This window comes from Phoenix dactylifera, chromosome 4, assembly GCF_051530095.1.
Source record: "Phoenix dactylifera cultivar Ajwa chromosome 4, Ajwa_hap1_PhDact_Kaust_v1.1, whole genome shotgun sequence".
NCBI lineage: Eukaryota > Viridiplantae > Streptophyta > Magnoliopsida > Arecales > Arecaceae > Phoenix > Phoenix dactylifera.
Window position 1 is genome coordinate 52,043,112 of NC_143193.1, and position 16,312 is coordinate 52,059,423.

Genomic DNA, 16,312 nt, shown 5'->3' on the forward strand with positions numbered 1-16,312 from the left:
ACACAGCCACAGAAAAAAGTAATCATGCATGCTTACTGTTGGGGGAATAAGATTTTTCCCCCCAAGTGACACGAATGCCCCCAAGAAGCCGCACAATCGCCGACCTTGAACAGCCAAAGTCGGCGTCCGACCTCGGAACGCCCGACCTCAAGACATCCGACCTCGAGACCTCCGACTTAGGAAAATCCTGACGCTCAAGGTCTACCCTTGTCAGCCACCTACTACGGCCGTACTCCTCCGAGGTCCAACCGAGGACCATATCCTGCCGCTGCTTCAGCATTTATTGCGCATGGCTACTGTAAACCTCCAGTTCACTCAACAATCAATGCGGATCTCCGGCTTACTCCACAATTAATGCGGATCTCCGGCCTACTCTGCAATTAATGCGGATCTCCGGCTTACTCCACATTTAATGCGTATGGCTCCTGTCATCTACGGACTCTCAGCTCTCCATGGCAAGTTAGCCCAGCAGAGTCTGGTCAACCATGATAAGTCTCTGATCTCGGCCATACCTCCGACATCAATGCAATGATTCGCCTGGTAGCGTACTGGTTCGGGTCGTACGACGCCCTCACCGCCGACATCAGCACAATGATTCGCCTGACCGTGCGCCGACCTGAGCCGCATGCCGAGCCGTACTATGGCCCTGCCCTGTTACATCACAGGTAAACCGACCCCCACCTATAAAAGGGAGCCTTGGCTTCTCAGGAGGGGTTGGGAAATTCCGCGCCCTACAAACACTGTTTATCTCCTCTCTACACACTTTGCCCCCTCCCTGACTTGAGCGTCGGAGGGCCGGCGCCGGAAAACCCGGCCACCGGCTTGCCTGCAGGCACCCCAGACGGTGGACGCCACACGCTGACGGATCGCCGCCCCGCCGTGAGGACCCCCTGCTCCCTCTCTCCGGCCACCCCAAACGGAGGACGCCGCCCGCCGACTGGTCGCCGCCCCACCGTGGTGACCCGCAGCTCCCTCTCCCTCGACCGAAGATTGCCCCCGGGTCCAATTTCCAGCAACACTTACATTATCTATATGCTTACGAATTAAAGTGGATATTGTCGAGATTGGTTCTGAAACTGAAAGTTTAGTTTGGATTGATGACAGTATAAAGGTTGAGATCACACAAAAAGAGAGACACGGCTATTGTAATTGTGGTGCACCCTTCACTCATTTATTTCGTAGGTTGGGCGGCAGCTGGGCCCGTCCATATAGTACATACACTCCACTGCTACATCACGAGCAGCCTGTACCACTCGATTCCATCATGATCATGTGAGAACGGGCGGTCAGAAATCTCCCAGGTGTCCGACCATCAAACGAGATCTAACTTCAGATCCACGGTTCTTGGCGCACCGAGGTAACGTAAAACCGAGTCCGTCAGAACCTCCGCGTCCCGATCTAGGGCGCACCTCGCCCCGTGAGGCCGTAACCTTACCTCCTTCGTTTCCCGCGTTTCCACTTCCCTTGCATCGAAAAATGATAAAAACGACAAAAAAAGGCGGTGCCTAGATCCATGTAAGCAAGCTCGTACTGTCCGGAATCAGGGGGGCACGTTGTCCGATGCCGCGTTCCCATCCAGTTCCAACTGCTGCATCGTCTCAAACAGCAAACTTTGTTCATCTCATTCTTACACCTCCACGTACACCATGTTCACAAGATTCATCACGGACCTCCGACAGGGCCGCTTCTTATCTACATTTGGATTCACTGCTGACCAATAGAAAATAAGCCACGTCACCCAACAGCATCAGAAGTTTCAGCACGACAGACAGCTGATTCAGACCTCGCTGTTCTCCCAGCTGTAATCTGGCTCTCCCTCTAAAACTCCACAAACCCACACCCATCCACCTCTGTCTCTCTCTATCTCTCCCCCCCTTCCTTTTTCCTTCATCTACACTGACCAGCTCCCACGCTCTCCTCCAATGGCTCTCCCAAACCTCTTCTCCCCTTCTCTCCTCCTCCTTCTCGTCCTCGTCTTCTCTCCTGTCCACATGGTGGCTGTTGTGGAAGCCCAGATGGATGACACTAGCTTGCAGCTGATGACGGATGCCATGGAGTGGCCGACCACCCCCTCCCTCTACTCTTCTTCCTCCTACCCTTTCGGCTATGAGGGAGACGAAGAAGAGCTAGGGGAGGCGGCCAAGGATAACAGGAGGGCTCTGTTCTGGCGTCGGATCCGGTACTACATCTCCTACGGGGCGCTGTCGGCCAACCGGGTGCCGTGTCCTCCTCGCTCCGGCCGCTCCTACTACACTCACAACTGCTACCGCGCCCGTGGCCCCGTCCGCCCCTACCATCGTGGCTGCTCTGCCATCACCCGCTGCCGGAGATGAGCTCCAAAAACAAGGAAAAAAGGTCTTTTATATATATATATATATATATATCCCATTCTATGCCTATGACTACTACTCCTGTTTCTACTGCCTTGTTATTGTTGTTGTTGTTGTTGTTGTTGTTAGTGGCGATACTAATGGATGCATTCAAGTGTTATGCGGCTCTGGTTAATTCGGGCCTCGGCAGGGCAGGATTTTGTTGGACTACGGATCTCATATAGTTGGTTTGTTGTAATATGTATTTGCTTCCTAAGTATTTGGAACGAGACTGGTTTTTTGTTGTGTGGTCCTTTTTGATTTAATGTTGTTGTTTGATTGCTATGTGTTGTATAATTGTATTGGGACAAGATCTTTTTAGAATGCTGATTTCAATTTTTTTTTTTTAAAGAGAAGAGGTGAAAGCTCAAAGGCTGTGTTTTTAATGGATGCAGAATATTTGGTTGTAGTTGGATTTAGAATGTGGTTCCCCGTCAAGGTCATATCTTGTGCCTTGTTACTGAGTTGCTTATATTATTCGTAGAGATTGAAGTGTGGAAGTGCAATTAGTGGTACTTTGCTGCATCATCAAGGATATGTTAAGGTGATGGTAGTGGTGGCTCAGAGGAGGCATGAGTTTGGAAGCATAAGTGGTGGGGGGATTGAACGGCTCTATATTTGAAAGCTAGTAGCTAGCAAGTGATTTGGATGGATTATAAGAGGAGTCAAAAAGAAAAAGTTGATGGCGGAAGATATCTAATGAGAGCTTATGGTGCTTTGTGGCCAAAACACCTGGCTTGTGATCTATCTGTCCCTTTTACCTTTAATTGGCTGGCAAGTTCGTGATCGAACTCTTTGGTTTTAATTAATTGTACAAAGTCAACTGGCTGTTGGTTGGTTTACTTGGCAGATCTTAGGAGTTCGATTTTCTGAATTTTGTTAATGGGGCAGAGGATACAATTCATTCCAATCTTAAGTCATGAGTAGTTGAGAGCATAATGGAAATCGATATAGTCTTGCAAGCCTGTAACATACATCAGCCCTGGGTCCATGACCATGACGTTGTTGGGGTTTATATGGAATCCTTGCCAGAGTCAAGTGAAAGAAAGCTGCAGGATTCCTTACCAGAGTCACCATGGCCATGCTGAAGGACCGAGCTCCACGGAGCTTTTTGTTACACATTGGGGAACTGAACTTGGTAGCTATCTCGCATTTCTCAAACCCTGAATAGGAGAATAGGTGGGGATGCTTCAATGCTGGTGCACCAACGGAGGACCAAAGAGTTTTTACTTGATTGATTGATACATTGATATATGGAAAAAATAAGAATTGATTGCTGTTTATTCATAAAAGAAGTCCTGTAACAAATTTATGAACCATTAAAAGTTTATTATAGAGAAAACTTCCAGCAACTAATAAAGTTGCTTGTGCACAAAGCTCTTCAAAGGAAATTAATTATATAAATAATTGCTTAAGAAATATATTTTATAAAATGTACGAGTTCCTCTGTTATAAGAAGACCAAGAAGACTTCTTTTGGAACTGTTTGCACTTCATCAACACAGATGTAATTAGATTCTCTTAGCTTTTTATCTTACAAGTAAAACGTAAGTTGGTTTTTCTTTCAAATTGGAGGTTCCACGTGATCTAAGTTAAACCATGCCAAAGAAGTACAAATTCATATTCAAAAAACAATTATTCCATCTACTTTCTTGGATCTAACCTTTCTGTTATATATATAATTATTTCCCTTTTATTTTAAACATTTGATATACCGTTGAGGTCCTTATTGAGGCATAAGAGAAAGAAGCAGCATGACTACCATCATGATCCATTTAAGAATTCTTTATATGAAAATTATGTTGTAACATCTCTCAGTTAATATCTCGAGTTAGTGGCTGTAAGCAGAAAATTCGTTGTTGTTCAAGCAACTCTAGAAATTCATCACCTTGAGTTGCTAGCAACCAAAAAGTTATATCAACTCTTTTCCCCAACATTAATACAATAAAAGAACATCTTGAATTAGTAGCAATCAAGTAACTGTAGGAACCTTTTACCAACATTATTAATAGAATAAGAGGAGCCCAAGCCAAATTTTAGCCATAATGGTCTCCAACCTGTTACTATGGAATCTGTCTTCCTCTCATTCTTTGGGTTCTTGTTCAAGATCAACCACTTCAAATGTAATGGATGCACCAAAATTAATCAATAACTTAATAAAGCCACTCAATTCTTCCTGAAAATGGGTGATCAGAGAGTTGTGGCTGCAATTTCTAAGAATTTGTACAGCATTTGAGGGAAAAAAATAATCCCAAGGCGGCAAAAACTATGGTAAACAAAGCTCTTCCACAAATGGTAGGCCAACCTTAAGTTGACCAGCTCTACTACATTACAACCCTCTGAAACTTGCAATTTCTTTGCAGAGTTTGAGATGGGAGGGACAAAAACAAAAAATTTCAGATAGCCAGAACAATCTCAAACAGAAAAACTACCAGGTGGGGACTGTGGTGAACCGCCCTCCAACAAAAAACTTCGGCTGCAGTAGGATCTTGAAGTGCTTGACGAAGATTGAAGACATCTGGCATCGCCACTATAAGCGACCATCTCAGTCTGATGAGCCTTCAATTTTCTAGTCCTTCCCCCATTATGATAGTATTTTTCGTCTTCCACGGCTTGTGCAAAGCCAATGTGCACTGGATCCAATCTCTCATAGAACATCCTGAGTACTTGTTTGATTGATGGCCTCGCTCTCCCCTCCCTCTGGGTACACCACTGTATGACAGCTACCACCACCTGAAGTTGTTCCAAGTCAAATTGATCTGCAATTGCTGGGTCAACCAACTCAGGTAGCCTACAGTCAGCTGCCATGAATTCCTGAGACCATTCGACCAGATTTCTGTTATCATGTATCGCTAGCTTCCCAGTCACAAGCTCTAAGAGTAATACACCATAGCTGTACACATCACTCTTCTCAGTCAGCTCTTGAGTCACCAAGTATTCAGGATCCATGTAACCTGCATCCATTGACATTAAAATCCTATAGCTTTCCATTCCAGATTCAACTTACTCTATTGAGGAATCAATTCCAAGTCATAGATTTGCAGGGATCACTCTATGAAGTAATTCATCATTCTTGGACATCAAGTAGAAGTACATAAACATGAAGCTCTATTCCATCTATTTGGTTTGAATTGGCAAGTCCTACTTTATGCCAGAAGTCTGAAACCCCACAAAATGAAGCACTTGGAGGTCTCTACCATAGTGCTTCTATTCGAGGATTCTTTGGTCTCTCGTCCTATATTTTTGACATTTCAACTAAATCCCATCTGCATTGGGCAATTCTTTGTTACAACAATACCGTAGCATATTTCTATCCTTCTATTATTTCCTGACACTAGGATGCCTGTAATATTCTCCCCTAACCTTCTTATATTTGTGTTATTCCATAGTCTTTCGTTAAGTATACTTCTCGCTTCATATCTGTCTCTCTGCTATGCACATGTTATGATTACCAGACATAAAGATTGATGTATGCATAGCCAATCTTACTATTCTAAACCTTTGCTCTAAATCTCAAAGCACTATCAACAATTGAAGTCATGTTCAATTCTTCATTTATCTAACCATTCAAAATAGAACCAATAACTGCACCAGGAAAGTCCACCTCCACTTCATTCACCTTATGTGTCCTGTATAAGTCATCCACATTCATTTAAACATGCTTTTATGAAAGGCAACGGAGGTAAATGATCCAATGAGCTACCCAAATGCTCATGTCACATTATTCAAATTGGATCCTCAATGCAACATATCCCACAAAAGGCACCCTACAGGTGCTAAGGTAAACAACTAATTTCCTATGCCTTCCATGCTCTAGAACTTCCTTCAAACTCACCAAGACACACACCTTTAGTTAAGCAGTTCTATATATCATTTACTAGTAATGTCATGACACCGAATGCATTAATAACTGAAAAATGGAAGAAAGGGAGGATGTTATAGAACACAAGCAACACATGCAACTAAAGGTTACATCAAGCATAAAAAACAAGGGGATATTAATGCAGGTTGTACAGGTTCATGTCATATAAGAATAGATGGCTAAAATTCCTGAACATTTTACATCAATAAAAAAAGCAAGAGTTTTAGCATTCATGAATATAAATGTGGGCATATGTATTTCAGAGTTCAATGCTTAAAGCCTAAAACATTTTTTCTAGTCCCTAAACATTTTTTAAAAAATGCTTGAGGTATAAAATAAGAACCTTCCATCTTAGGACTCTTAGTTAAAGTTTACCAATATTGTAAGAGTATCGGCAAATTCTTCTTTTGGGTTAGGATTACCAATCTGGCAAGTGATATGTCCAAATTTATTTCATATTTATAATTTCTGTATCCTCAAATCACGTGACTTGCATGCAGGGAAAATAGTCAGAACTAGCCGATCTCCTTGGCTGTAACTCCTTGTAGATCCTTACACGCAAGCTATGTTAACTCATTGTCATTAAATTCGCTATATCTGCCGCGCTGTTAAGTATAAGGTATACATGAGCAGCATCTGTCTCAACTTATAATCAATGATGTTGCCTAATATAATTTACTAACACACTGGAATGACCTAAATGTTGATTACAATGATGTCAGAAGAATTATGCAGCAGATATTTACGAAATAATTTAGCAAGTATTCTTCATGCTCAAATCAGATGTTACTTATAAGTTTTAATGATTTAGCTAAACTATTTAGGCAGAAGATATAGAAAATTCAGTAAAATGCTAGCTTTGGCTTAACAACAAAGGCAGCGCAGTGTAACAATTCTTTTCTAGAATTATCCTACCAGTAAAATACTATATGAAATATCCTACCAGGAGATCCCCGGGTATTTGTGTTTACTGGTACAACGCCAATTGCACCACTTCTAGAAGAATGCATAAGACCAAAATCAGCAACCTATATGCAGATAATGACTGTCATCGTTTGTAACCGACCGAAAAATCTAAGTATTATGTTCTCAACCGTTCACATCAAGTACCTTTGCTAGGAAATTCTTGTCTAAAAGAACATTGCTAGACTTTATGTCTCCATGGCAAAGAGGGGGATCACAATAAAAATGGAGGTACTCCTGCATGTGCAAATGATTAAAAGAGGATTAAAAATATAACAATTAACAAATCCTTTGCCAAAAAGGGAATCCAATAAAAAGATTAGCAGTTGACCCTAGCATTCAGTCATCGTCAGTTTTAACCCAACAACCAGTACTCAAATTGAAGCATTTAAGTAAATAACAAGCCTTTCTTCATGGCATGATTACTAGATTTGTGGGAAGTCGATACCAGGTTAAAAATCAGCAAGAACAAATAATGAGACGATATCAATTAACATACATCCTTCAGATCTTGAAGACTAAGAGCAGGCCTAACGTGTGGAGGATAAGCATACTAATGTCAGCATATACATATGCATACTGAGTTGCACTGAACATCATGGAATCAAACTTGCAAAGAACGCTGTCAAGTTATCAGACAGTAATTGGACAGTGATTTCCAACATTTACCCAAAAAAAGAGAGAGAGAATTCCAACCAATAAATATGATATCAGACAACAGTAGCATTTAGGCTAGAAGGACAGACAAGTTATGTTTTTATTGATTGGGTAAAGAAAAGGAGGATCAACTATTAACCCATTTATTTGCAGAAAGGAGTGAAGGAGCAAATGGCATGGCCATGGTTCAAGAATATGTAAGAGGGAGTGACAGTTATCAAATAAACCTCTCAAATTGTGCATGGATAGTTCTAGACAGAAAAAGAACTTCAAAAGCCCCCCTAACTCTTCATAATTTCAGTAGTTGCATTAAATATTTAGTCAAAAGTGTACAGAGAGTGCACAATAGATTATAATATTAGAAATTAAAGTTCAATTTTTGGTCAAGAAAGTACATAGGATAAGAATTTTCCATTTTGTTATGGTCCATATTAAGCGTTACCATAGAGCTTACCAAAGCATTGGCCACATCCACAGCAACCTGGATTCTAGTTTGCCACGCCAACGTTCTCTCTGATGCTGCAAAGGTAGAAGACAGATTTTCTCCTAATGTCTCAACATGTAACATGAAACATAGACAAGAAGAAAGAGAAGAAGGGAAGGATTACAATGAAGATGATCCCTTAGGCTACCATTTTCCATGAATTCATACATCAAAAACCTGAAAATAATGAGATATATGAAGAAAATCATTATATTGCAAAAATATTAGAAATTTTGTATTGGCAAAATATGTAAGACAACGAGTACCTCTCACATCTCGCAAAACAGAAGCCTTTCAGAGCAACAAGGTGGCGATGATGCAACCTGCCAAGAAGCTCCATTTCTCGGCAAAACTCAACCTCACCTTGTTCAGAAATATTATTTATCCGTTTCACAGCAAAAATAGAACCATCATCATACTGAGCTTTGTAAATGATTCCAAATACACCTCTTCCTATAATGGTGCTAAAATTGCCTGTTGCCTTTCTTGTTTCCTTGTAACTGAACCTATGGAACATAGTAGATGCACCTGCAGAAGATCTTGGTAAGACATACTTCGAATGGAATTTCAAATTGTGTACAGAGAGCTCTGACAACCATTTGATTTAAATCTTCACAAGCCTAAGACTCTGAGTCAAATAAAGAACATAACCTTCCCAGACCAATTATTAAGGAGCCATTCACCTGCGTGACTGGCAAAAAAAGTTAGCATCTAGTGTAGTCTGCCACCTTTGCATGTGGACAACCTGATATACCAATACTGGTCCCCATAAAGTACCCTTAGCTATCATCTATCCAGATAACAATAGCAGTCAGTAGGTCAAGCTAAAATCCTGAGACAATCTTTATAGCGGACCAATATTTCAAAACAAATCAAACTGAAACTCATGATCTTCAACTACTTGCCCAATGATAATCCATGTTCTCTTTATTGTTTGCTTTACCCTTAGGAATTTTTTGCATTTCAATTCTTATAAGGGGATGTACCTTTTTTAAAAATATATATAATTCTATTGTTTTATATGAATGCGATCTTTACTTTGATCAAACATTCTAGGCTTCTAATGATGGACCATACAATAAATTAATATGTGATGATAAAAGTTTTAAAAATCAACATGTGAGAACAGAATGTGGTAAAATAAATTTACCTTCCTGAAACTTCCAGAAATGTGATGATGATGATGCATTCCATAAATTCTCAGTGTGAGTTTCCATTCTCTTCAATTGTCTACTTTTCTTACAAATAAGCAGTATCAAGATTATTAGTAGTAAACTTGCCAATCCAGTAATCATAATGCCAATTCCTGGAATCAATCCAAGCTGGTATGTATGGTGATGTTTCTTAAGAGGCATGCCAATTAATTGCGGAGCAGGAGCTTGAGCAGAAGATGGACTTGGAGAAGTTGCAGGGGCAGGTGATTGGAGAGATGACTCTGAAGAATTCTCTGAAATGTTAATTTAATTAGCAGTGACAGTAAAAATAAGTGAATGTGTGCGAGAAAAAATAAAGATATACGAGCTCTAGTTAGTCTGGTATTCATCTATTAGACTCACAAAAACACTTCAAGGGATATATAAATATATAATATATCATATTATATCATGCTCAAAAGATGGATAATTGAAATCCATATTGTGCTACACCTTTGCACAGGAATCCGACATTTGATAAAGAGAGATCCATGCAGCATGAAAACACTTGGTTGTCTAGGTTATTAGTTTCCATGGGTTGAGATGATTCATCTATGAACTGAAGTCAACAGAACTCAACAAACAATTTATGAGAACCAAAAGACACCAGCAGTATATTCATCTGTTTCACACAAAGACAGCTGATCATGACTTACATGATAACAAGTAGACATCTAACTATTGCTTGATCACATATACCTACTGGCACACCCTCAAGTCCTTCTCAAATAATTAGCTTCAAACTCTAACCATGTTGTTCAACTACCATTTCAACAGAACAATATCACCTAATTCATCAAGAACTCAACAATCTCTTCACAGGGATAAAAAATCTCTCATCATGTTTATCAAGCAAACAGAATATGTATGTGGAGGCATATTAGATTGGCATGCATTTTCTTAGATCAAAATTGTGCTGCCACCACGTGCTTTCCTCCTGTAAGTCTTTTTTGCTAAACAAAGCAAATGGAACTATGTAACACCTTTAGCATGAGCTATTGAAAAGGTGAAAGACATCACCAGCAAAAACATCTGTTTATTTTGTCATATCATAGAGATGATAAAAGAGGGTAAGTCTTGGCACAATGGTAAGGTTGCTTTATTGTGACCTGGAGCCTCGTGCACTGGCCCACCCTCTTTGTTTCACAGAGATGATAAAAGCAATCAATTGAGAAATTGGTCAAACCTCGAAGAATGCTAAGCCCTTGGACACTAAAGAAGCAACTTGCAACATCAGCAGCCAAAAAGTTGTCCCCCTGGTTAGCAAGTGCAACAAAAGTTGCATCACGACATATATTTAATGTGACATTATCTTGTGCTCCTATAAGATGGCGAAGGTATGATATACCAGAGTTTAAACACTTTTTGCAACGACTTTCCAGTGAAAGAGGCATCTTGCAGTTTCTGACAACATCATCAAAATTAGGAGACTGGAGCATTTCCAGCACTGTTCCTCTCTCCTCACACCGAAAAGAAACTGGAATTTTAGGCCCCAGTCCACAAAACATAGTCGCATTACGAGGTATCCCATTTGAATTTAATGTCTCAAAGGCTGAGTTAATGCAAATATCAGAGAGTGCTGATGGAACACCCAGATCTCCTGTTGTATTTGCATACTGAGCAACGGAAACTGCAACAAGGGCATTAATATAGCGGCAACACTTTGATCGCTCATTCTGACTTGAACATGTAGAAGCTATTGAGGTGAAATTTGACCAACTCAAATCCAGGGGACAATCTGCATGAGTGAAAGAATAATCATTAAAATAGCAGTTTCGATATAAGAAATAATCATAACAATTTCTTTCTTTTGAAATAGTCATATAATTGTTATGGGCACATGACAAGAAGACAGATCAGATCATAACAACACATAAATTACTCATCAAAAACAGAAACATTACGTTTTCTGATATCAAACTAAAAGTTTCTAGGACCACCAACAACAATAAAGATCTTATCAGCCCCTCTCGTGGAATTGCTAAAGAAAAAGGTGGAGTACAAATGGGAAGAGGTCCATCGACAAGCCTTTGTGAAAATCAAGGAGACCTTAGCGAAGACCCCAGTGATGATGGCTCCAATAGCAGGTAAGGAACTTAAGCTATATCTTAAGAAAAGCTAATCTACTATGCTAGTAGAATTCTCAAAGAAGTTGAAGCTAGATACACTACAGCAAGAGGATCTGATAGAAGCACGGAATTCCTCTTGTTCTGAGAATCAGATCAGTTACATTAAGGATAAGTCGCCGTATTGAAAGATGACCAAGAAAACCCTAGAGAAGAAGCAAAAAAGGAAGAGGACCAATTAACTGAAAAATAGGAAAAATTTTACAATGCAGCACTTCCAAGAAACAAGAGCGAGAAATGTTGGGAAAGTCGAAACAATCTATAAATGCATTGCTACATCATAATTGGCATGCAACATTTAGTTAGAAAATTCTGGTTTCAAGTATCGGGTGTTCCCAATACTTTTTGGTGAAGTTAAAAAAGACAACCGCCAGAAAGTTCCGACAATTAATGACTTGGCTATCTCAAGGTCAAAAGGGATACAAAAAACCACTTGGTGATGATGGTGAAATAGCATTTTGAGCTCAGAAAAGGGTCCAGGTGCTGGGTAGAGAAAGCAGTCGTGGTGGTAGATCATGTATTAACTAAGGCTGGGTTTCTATGCTTCATGATTAGTAGATTCCTATATTATATGCCGCAGGTGCAGGATGGCTTTGGTCTTTTTCTAGTTGAAAAGTTTTAGGCAATCTGATTGTGGTGGTGAGATAATTCAAAAGGAAAGGTGCTACTTTGCCTACTTGTTCTTCATCATACCTTTGGATACTGAAGATAAGTAGTCGTTTTGCATTATTTCAACCCCAAGAGGAAAATAACAGAATGTCATATTAAGATCTGGCGGCCAAGCTCAACATGAAGATACAAGTGCATTCTTCAGCGAGATAGATCTTATGCTTCAGAAAGAAATGAATTTTAGATATTTCACCAATGCTTTGTTCATTTTTTATGGGGATAGAAAAACTTTGTTATGATACTTTGTGACATCTCCTCCATGACACGGAAACTGAGGGCAAAATGTCAAAAATTCAGCTAGAACCAATCCAAAACCTATGATGTTTTCGAATTTCCAGTTAAAACAAACTAATGGGACTGACTTTATTGTTTGTGGGTTATTTCATTTGTCATTTTTTTTCTCATTTCTTCATTCATCCAAAATAAAGGTAACATTTTTCTAGATTAAACTTGTCTTCTGCAAATTTTGAAAAGATTGGTAAGCATTTTGATATTTAATTACAACAAGAGTTTCTTTTCTTTTTTGGGGGGGCGGGGGAAGGGGGGGGGGGGGGGGGGGGGGGCTTGTCAAATTGCCATCAAATGATAAAATGGTTAGAATCTGAACATGATTTTTCAAACATTCTGTTTTCAAAAATTATAAAGTTTAATTCTTTAAGCATGATGCCATCAAATACATCAAAATAGTTGAAACTGGATCTGAAACCATCAAATCCTAGAGAACTTGAAACTTATTTGAATACAGGAGGAAATTGAGAAGCTATCTCCAAAGGAAAGATATACAGGAAAATATTGGGTGAATTCAAACAGTCTTATGTTTAGTGGATGAGAGTAATTTTTGCCCCATGAGAGACAATAAATCTCTAAACTCCAATAAAAGAAAACAGAAAAAGCGTGTTCAACTTCTGCTTGTTGAGAAAGCCAGAGAAAGGAACTTGCGAATTGAGCTCTGCCTCTAATGCTAAGAGCACCAACACAAGGACAATGCAAGATATAAAAAATAAACTGAAAGAATCATCCTATCCAACATTCACTCAGAAAAGATAAGGAAGGCTGCTTGTAGATCAAATCAATAAGTACATTAGAAGCAAGGAAGCACCAATTTCAAGCAAGGCTGGACAAATGTTTCAGTGAGTTCCTATGACGGAGGAGGAAGCAATATGATTTCAAGATCGACAGGAACTTCCAAAAGGTTATGAACAAAGGGCAAAGAAGACCTATAAGCTAGACCCTTCGCAATAGCTAGGCTACAAGAACAAGCAGAAAGAGATTAAGGGGAGGAGTTTCTACAATACCAATTAATTTAAGGAAACATGACATGTTCGCAATGTGTAAGTTCTCTCAAATAAAACAAACTACAAGCCGGGTTCAATTCAGTGTAAAAACTCCAACACTCTTCTTTACAATTCAGATCTTCAAGTAGAACTTGCTAAGAAGACATGAGTGCTAGCAGAATTAATGCCACCCAAATGAATGCAGAATATTAGTGCGCTTATCAACTTCACGGTGCATGACCAAACTACTGCTGTAAATTGACCAGATTGACCTCAACCAATAGACATCTGATGCCAGGACAAACAAACTACGGAATTAAAGAAACCTAGCATAATATAACTGAATGGTGGGGGAAAACACTGAAAAACCGAAACTTTATATCCTTTCGTGACATATCGATATCATCCATTAAAGTATACCTTAATCGATAGCTGTCCTAAGAACACCCCAACCCATAAATCGTTGCAAGCATTGACTATAGAATTTGATGACAGAAATAAGAAATAATCATTTAATAAAATATAGAACACCTGTATTGGGAAAAAAGCCCAAAAAAACCGTTTTTAATCAATAATTTCCAAAAAGAAAACAAAGATATACAGATTTCTATAATCTCGCGTCTTTAAACAATTACAGCTGCAGCAAAAAAAGGATCAAGTAACAAAAACGATTGCCAGATTCGCCCTTTTTCTGCGAAGACCTCAGAACCACCAAAATTCAAAAGGCAGCCAAAGAAAAATGTCTCCTTTGTGAGGCGAGAGAAGAGAACCGACCTCCGGCGGTCACAAGAAGAAAGCGAGAATGGAGAAGCGCCACCGCCGCCACCAAGAAGCCGAGAACGAAAGCCGGCATGAGAGAGGAAGGAGAATCCAAGAAGCCAACAAGGGAACTAGGGAGAGGACAAGCGAGAGCTCGAGAGTGAGACGAGGCGGTGATCTCACCGACTTATGAGTCGCCGCTTCTTCGCCAGGACTCGGACGGTTCTGGTCACGCGCGGCGTTGACAGCCCACGAGCGAGATTCTCCGCGCCAGCCTTACAGCCTGCGAGGAGAAGGGGTCTCGCGGCTCTTAAGCTGATCCGGCGGTGAGCAGAACTTGTTCCCCACCGTGGGGATATGTCCGCGTGGGCCCCGAGATATCGTGGGTCGGAGGGAGAGGAATCGAACGAAATTCGAGGTTACTATAAGGTCACCCAGATAGGCAACAAAAAATGCACGTGGAGAGCGGTGGAAAAGCATTGGATCCATGGCTCTATTAGAGGGTGTAGATGTGGGTGCAAATTGGTTGGGTCTCTTCAGTATTCATCATGGGTACATTGTGATATTTAAAAGAGGGACCACAACCCAACTACCCAAATCCCAAGTAAATCTCATACGTTGCGATGAGCTTTTAACTGGAAAGGTCTCACGGGCGAGCGTTGGTTAATGTTGTTTTATTAGCTGAAAAGATGCCTTCCCCCAACTTCAAACCAAACCTCTCCCCCAAGAATGGAGGGCATAATACAAGGTTGGCGAGAGACTTTAATTGCATCTGTTCCTAGCTCGAAGATAGCACATATGAACGTGATGCCACAAAATTCTCCATTTTATAGAGGAGATATATAAGGAATTTCTTCTAATTTATTTAGACACTGCTACACTAGTAATAATTATATAACAATCAAACCGAGCCAAGTTGAGTAACCAGAAGCTCATAATGGTTTCAATTCAAAGTACTTGTGCTCGAAACTTAACTCGAGACCGATCGAACCTTAATATACAAGTTTGAACTTGACTCTATAAAGAAATTGGGTCGACACAACTCAGATATCAATAGAGCCAAACTCAAGCTCGAGTTTGAGCTTGAATTCAAATCTTAGTCATAATTAAAAAAACATGATTAAAAAAGAATATAACATAATATTATATTTTAAAATATTAAATTAATAATATATATTATACAATAAAAATATAATATTATTAAAAATATATATACTCGATTAGGCTTGCGAGCTTTCAAACTGAGCATTTTACTACTCAAATTTAGTAATAGTCGAGTTGAGTCGAACTTGAGCAACACATGAACTGCGAAGCTCATTTGCACCCCTATGTATACATATGCTGGGAACGGGCACAAATTGATTCTAAGCAGTATTTTTTCCCCGAGAACCGAGCACTTAAAGTGATCCGGTTACCAAATTGCTTCACTTTCCCAATATGAGCTTCATGTGTTTGGATTGGATCTCTTATTAAATATTAACAGCATCAGTCCCACAAAGCTTAAACAAGTAATGCCCAAGGATGGTCCAAGAAGAAACGGAACCTAAATGACTTGGGGTCCATCAGGTACAAAGATGGAGGCTTACCTGGGTCAGTCTCGCGTAAACGCTTGGATGCGAGACTCTTCTCACCTTGGCATCACATAAAGATACCCCAATCTGTCTCCCTATCGGACTTCACCACGACAAAGACATCATTCTCATCAGCTGCATACTATTAAACCCAAATGACCAGCAACCAAACCAACCTACAGTTACTCGCTTCATAAATCTCTCCCTCCTGTTGTCTGCCGCAAACTCTAACCTCCTGCCCCACATCTATATAGAGGCATAGCTCCTCGAGCTCTTCATTTCTTTCTTCTTTCTTTTTAAGGTGGCAACAGTAGCAGTAAATTATGAACAAAGAGGAGGGTTCTGAGGCATAGAAATTTACAAGAACATAAATTTCTTACTTGGCT

At 40.1% G+C, this 16,312-nt stretch overlaps 1 protein-coding gene and 1 pseudogene across 2 annotated transcripts; one reads left to right on the plus strand and one right to left on the minus strand.

Moving 5' to 3' along the window:
- The first annotated feature begins 1,922 nt into the window (after positions 1-1,922).
- LOC103701254 (protein RALF-like 34 pseudogene) lies at positions 1,923-2,333 on the plus strand (annotated as a pseudogene).
- An 842-nt stretch (positions 2,334-3,175) lies between these two features.
- Positions 3,176-14,633, minus strand: LOC103701255 (putative receptor-like protein kinase At1g49730). Of its 2 annotated transcripts, none has more exons than XM_088720502.2 (9): positions 14,371-14,585; positions 10,714-11,265; positions 9,485-9,781; positions 8,601-8,862; positions 8,459-8,511; positions 8,305-8,369; positions 7,341-7,430; positions 7,174-7,258; positions 3,176-3,532 (listed from the first exon to the last, which is right to left on the minus strand). In XM_088720502.2, exons 1-9 carry the CDS (start codon positions 14,447-14,449, stop codon positions 3,282-3,284), a joined length of 1,734 nt encoding a protein of 577 aa, XP_088576628.1. In that variant the 5' UTR covers positions 14,450-14,585; the 3' UTR covers positions 3,176-3,281. The 2 variants fall into 2 exon arrangements, with proteins under 2 accessions (XP_088576628.1, XP_008781474.3); XM_008783252.5 differs by lacking the exon at positions 3,176-3,532 and adding an exon at positions 4,500-5,322 and having other exon boundaries at positions 14,371-14,633.
- Positions 14,634-16,312: the final 1,679 nt, after the last annotated feature.

Coding starts and splice junctions, on each gene's coding strand:
- LOC103701255 (XM_008783252.5), bottom strand. CDS start 14,449: ATGCCGGCTTTCGTTCTCGGCTTCTTGGTGGCGGCGGTGGCGCTTCTC. Junction 11,266..14,370: donor TCTTCTTGTGACCGCCGGAG/GTCGGTTCTCTT, acceptor TCACTCATGCAG/ATTGTCCCCTGGATTTGAGT. Junction 7,259..7,340: donor ACAAGAATTTCCTAGCAAAG/GTACTTGATGTG, acceptor ATCTGCATATAG/GTTGCTGATTTTGGTCTTAT.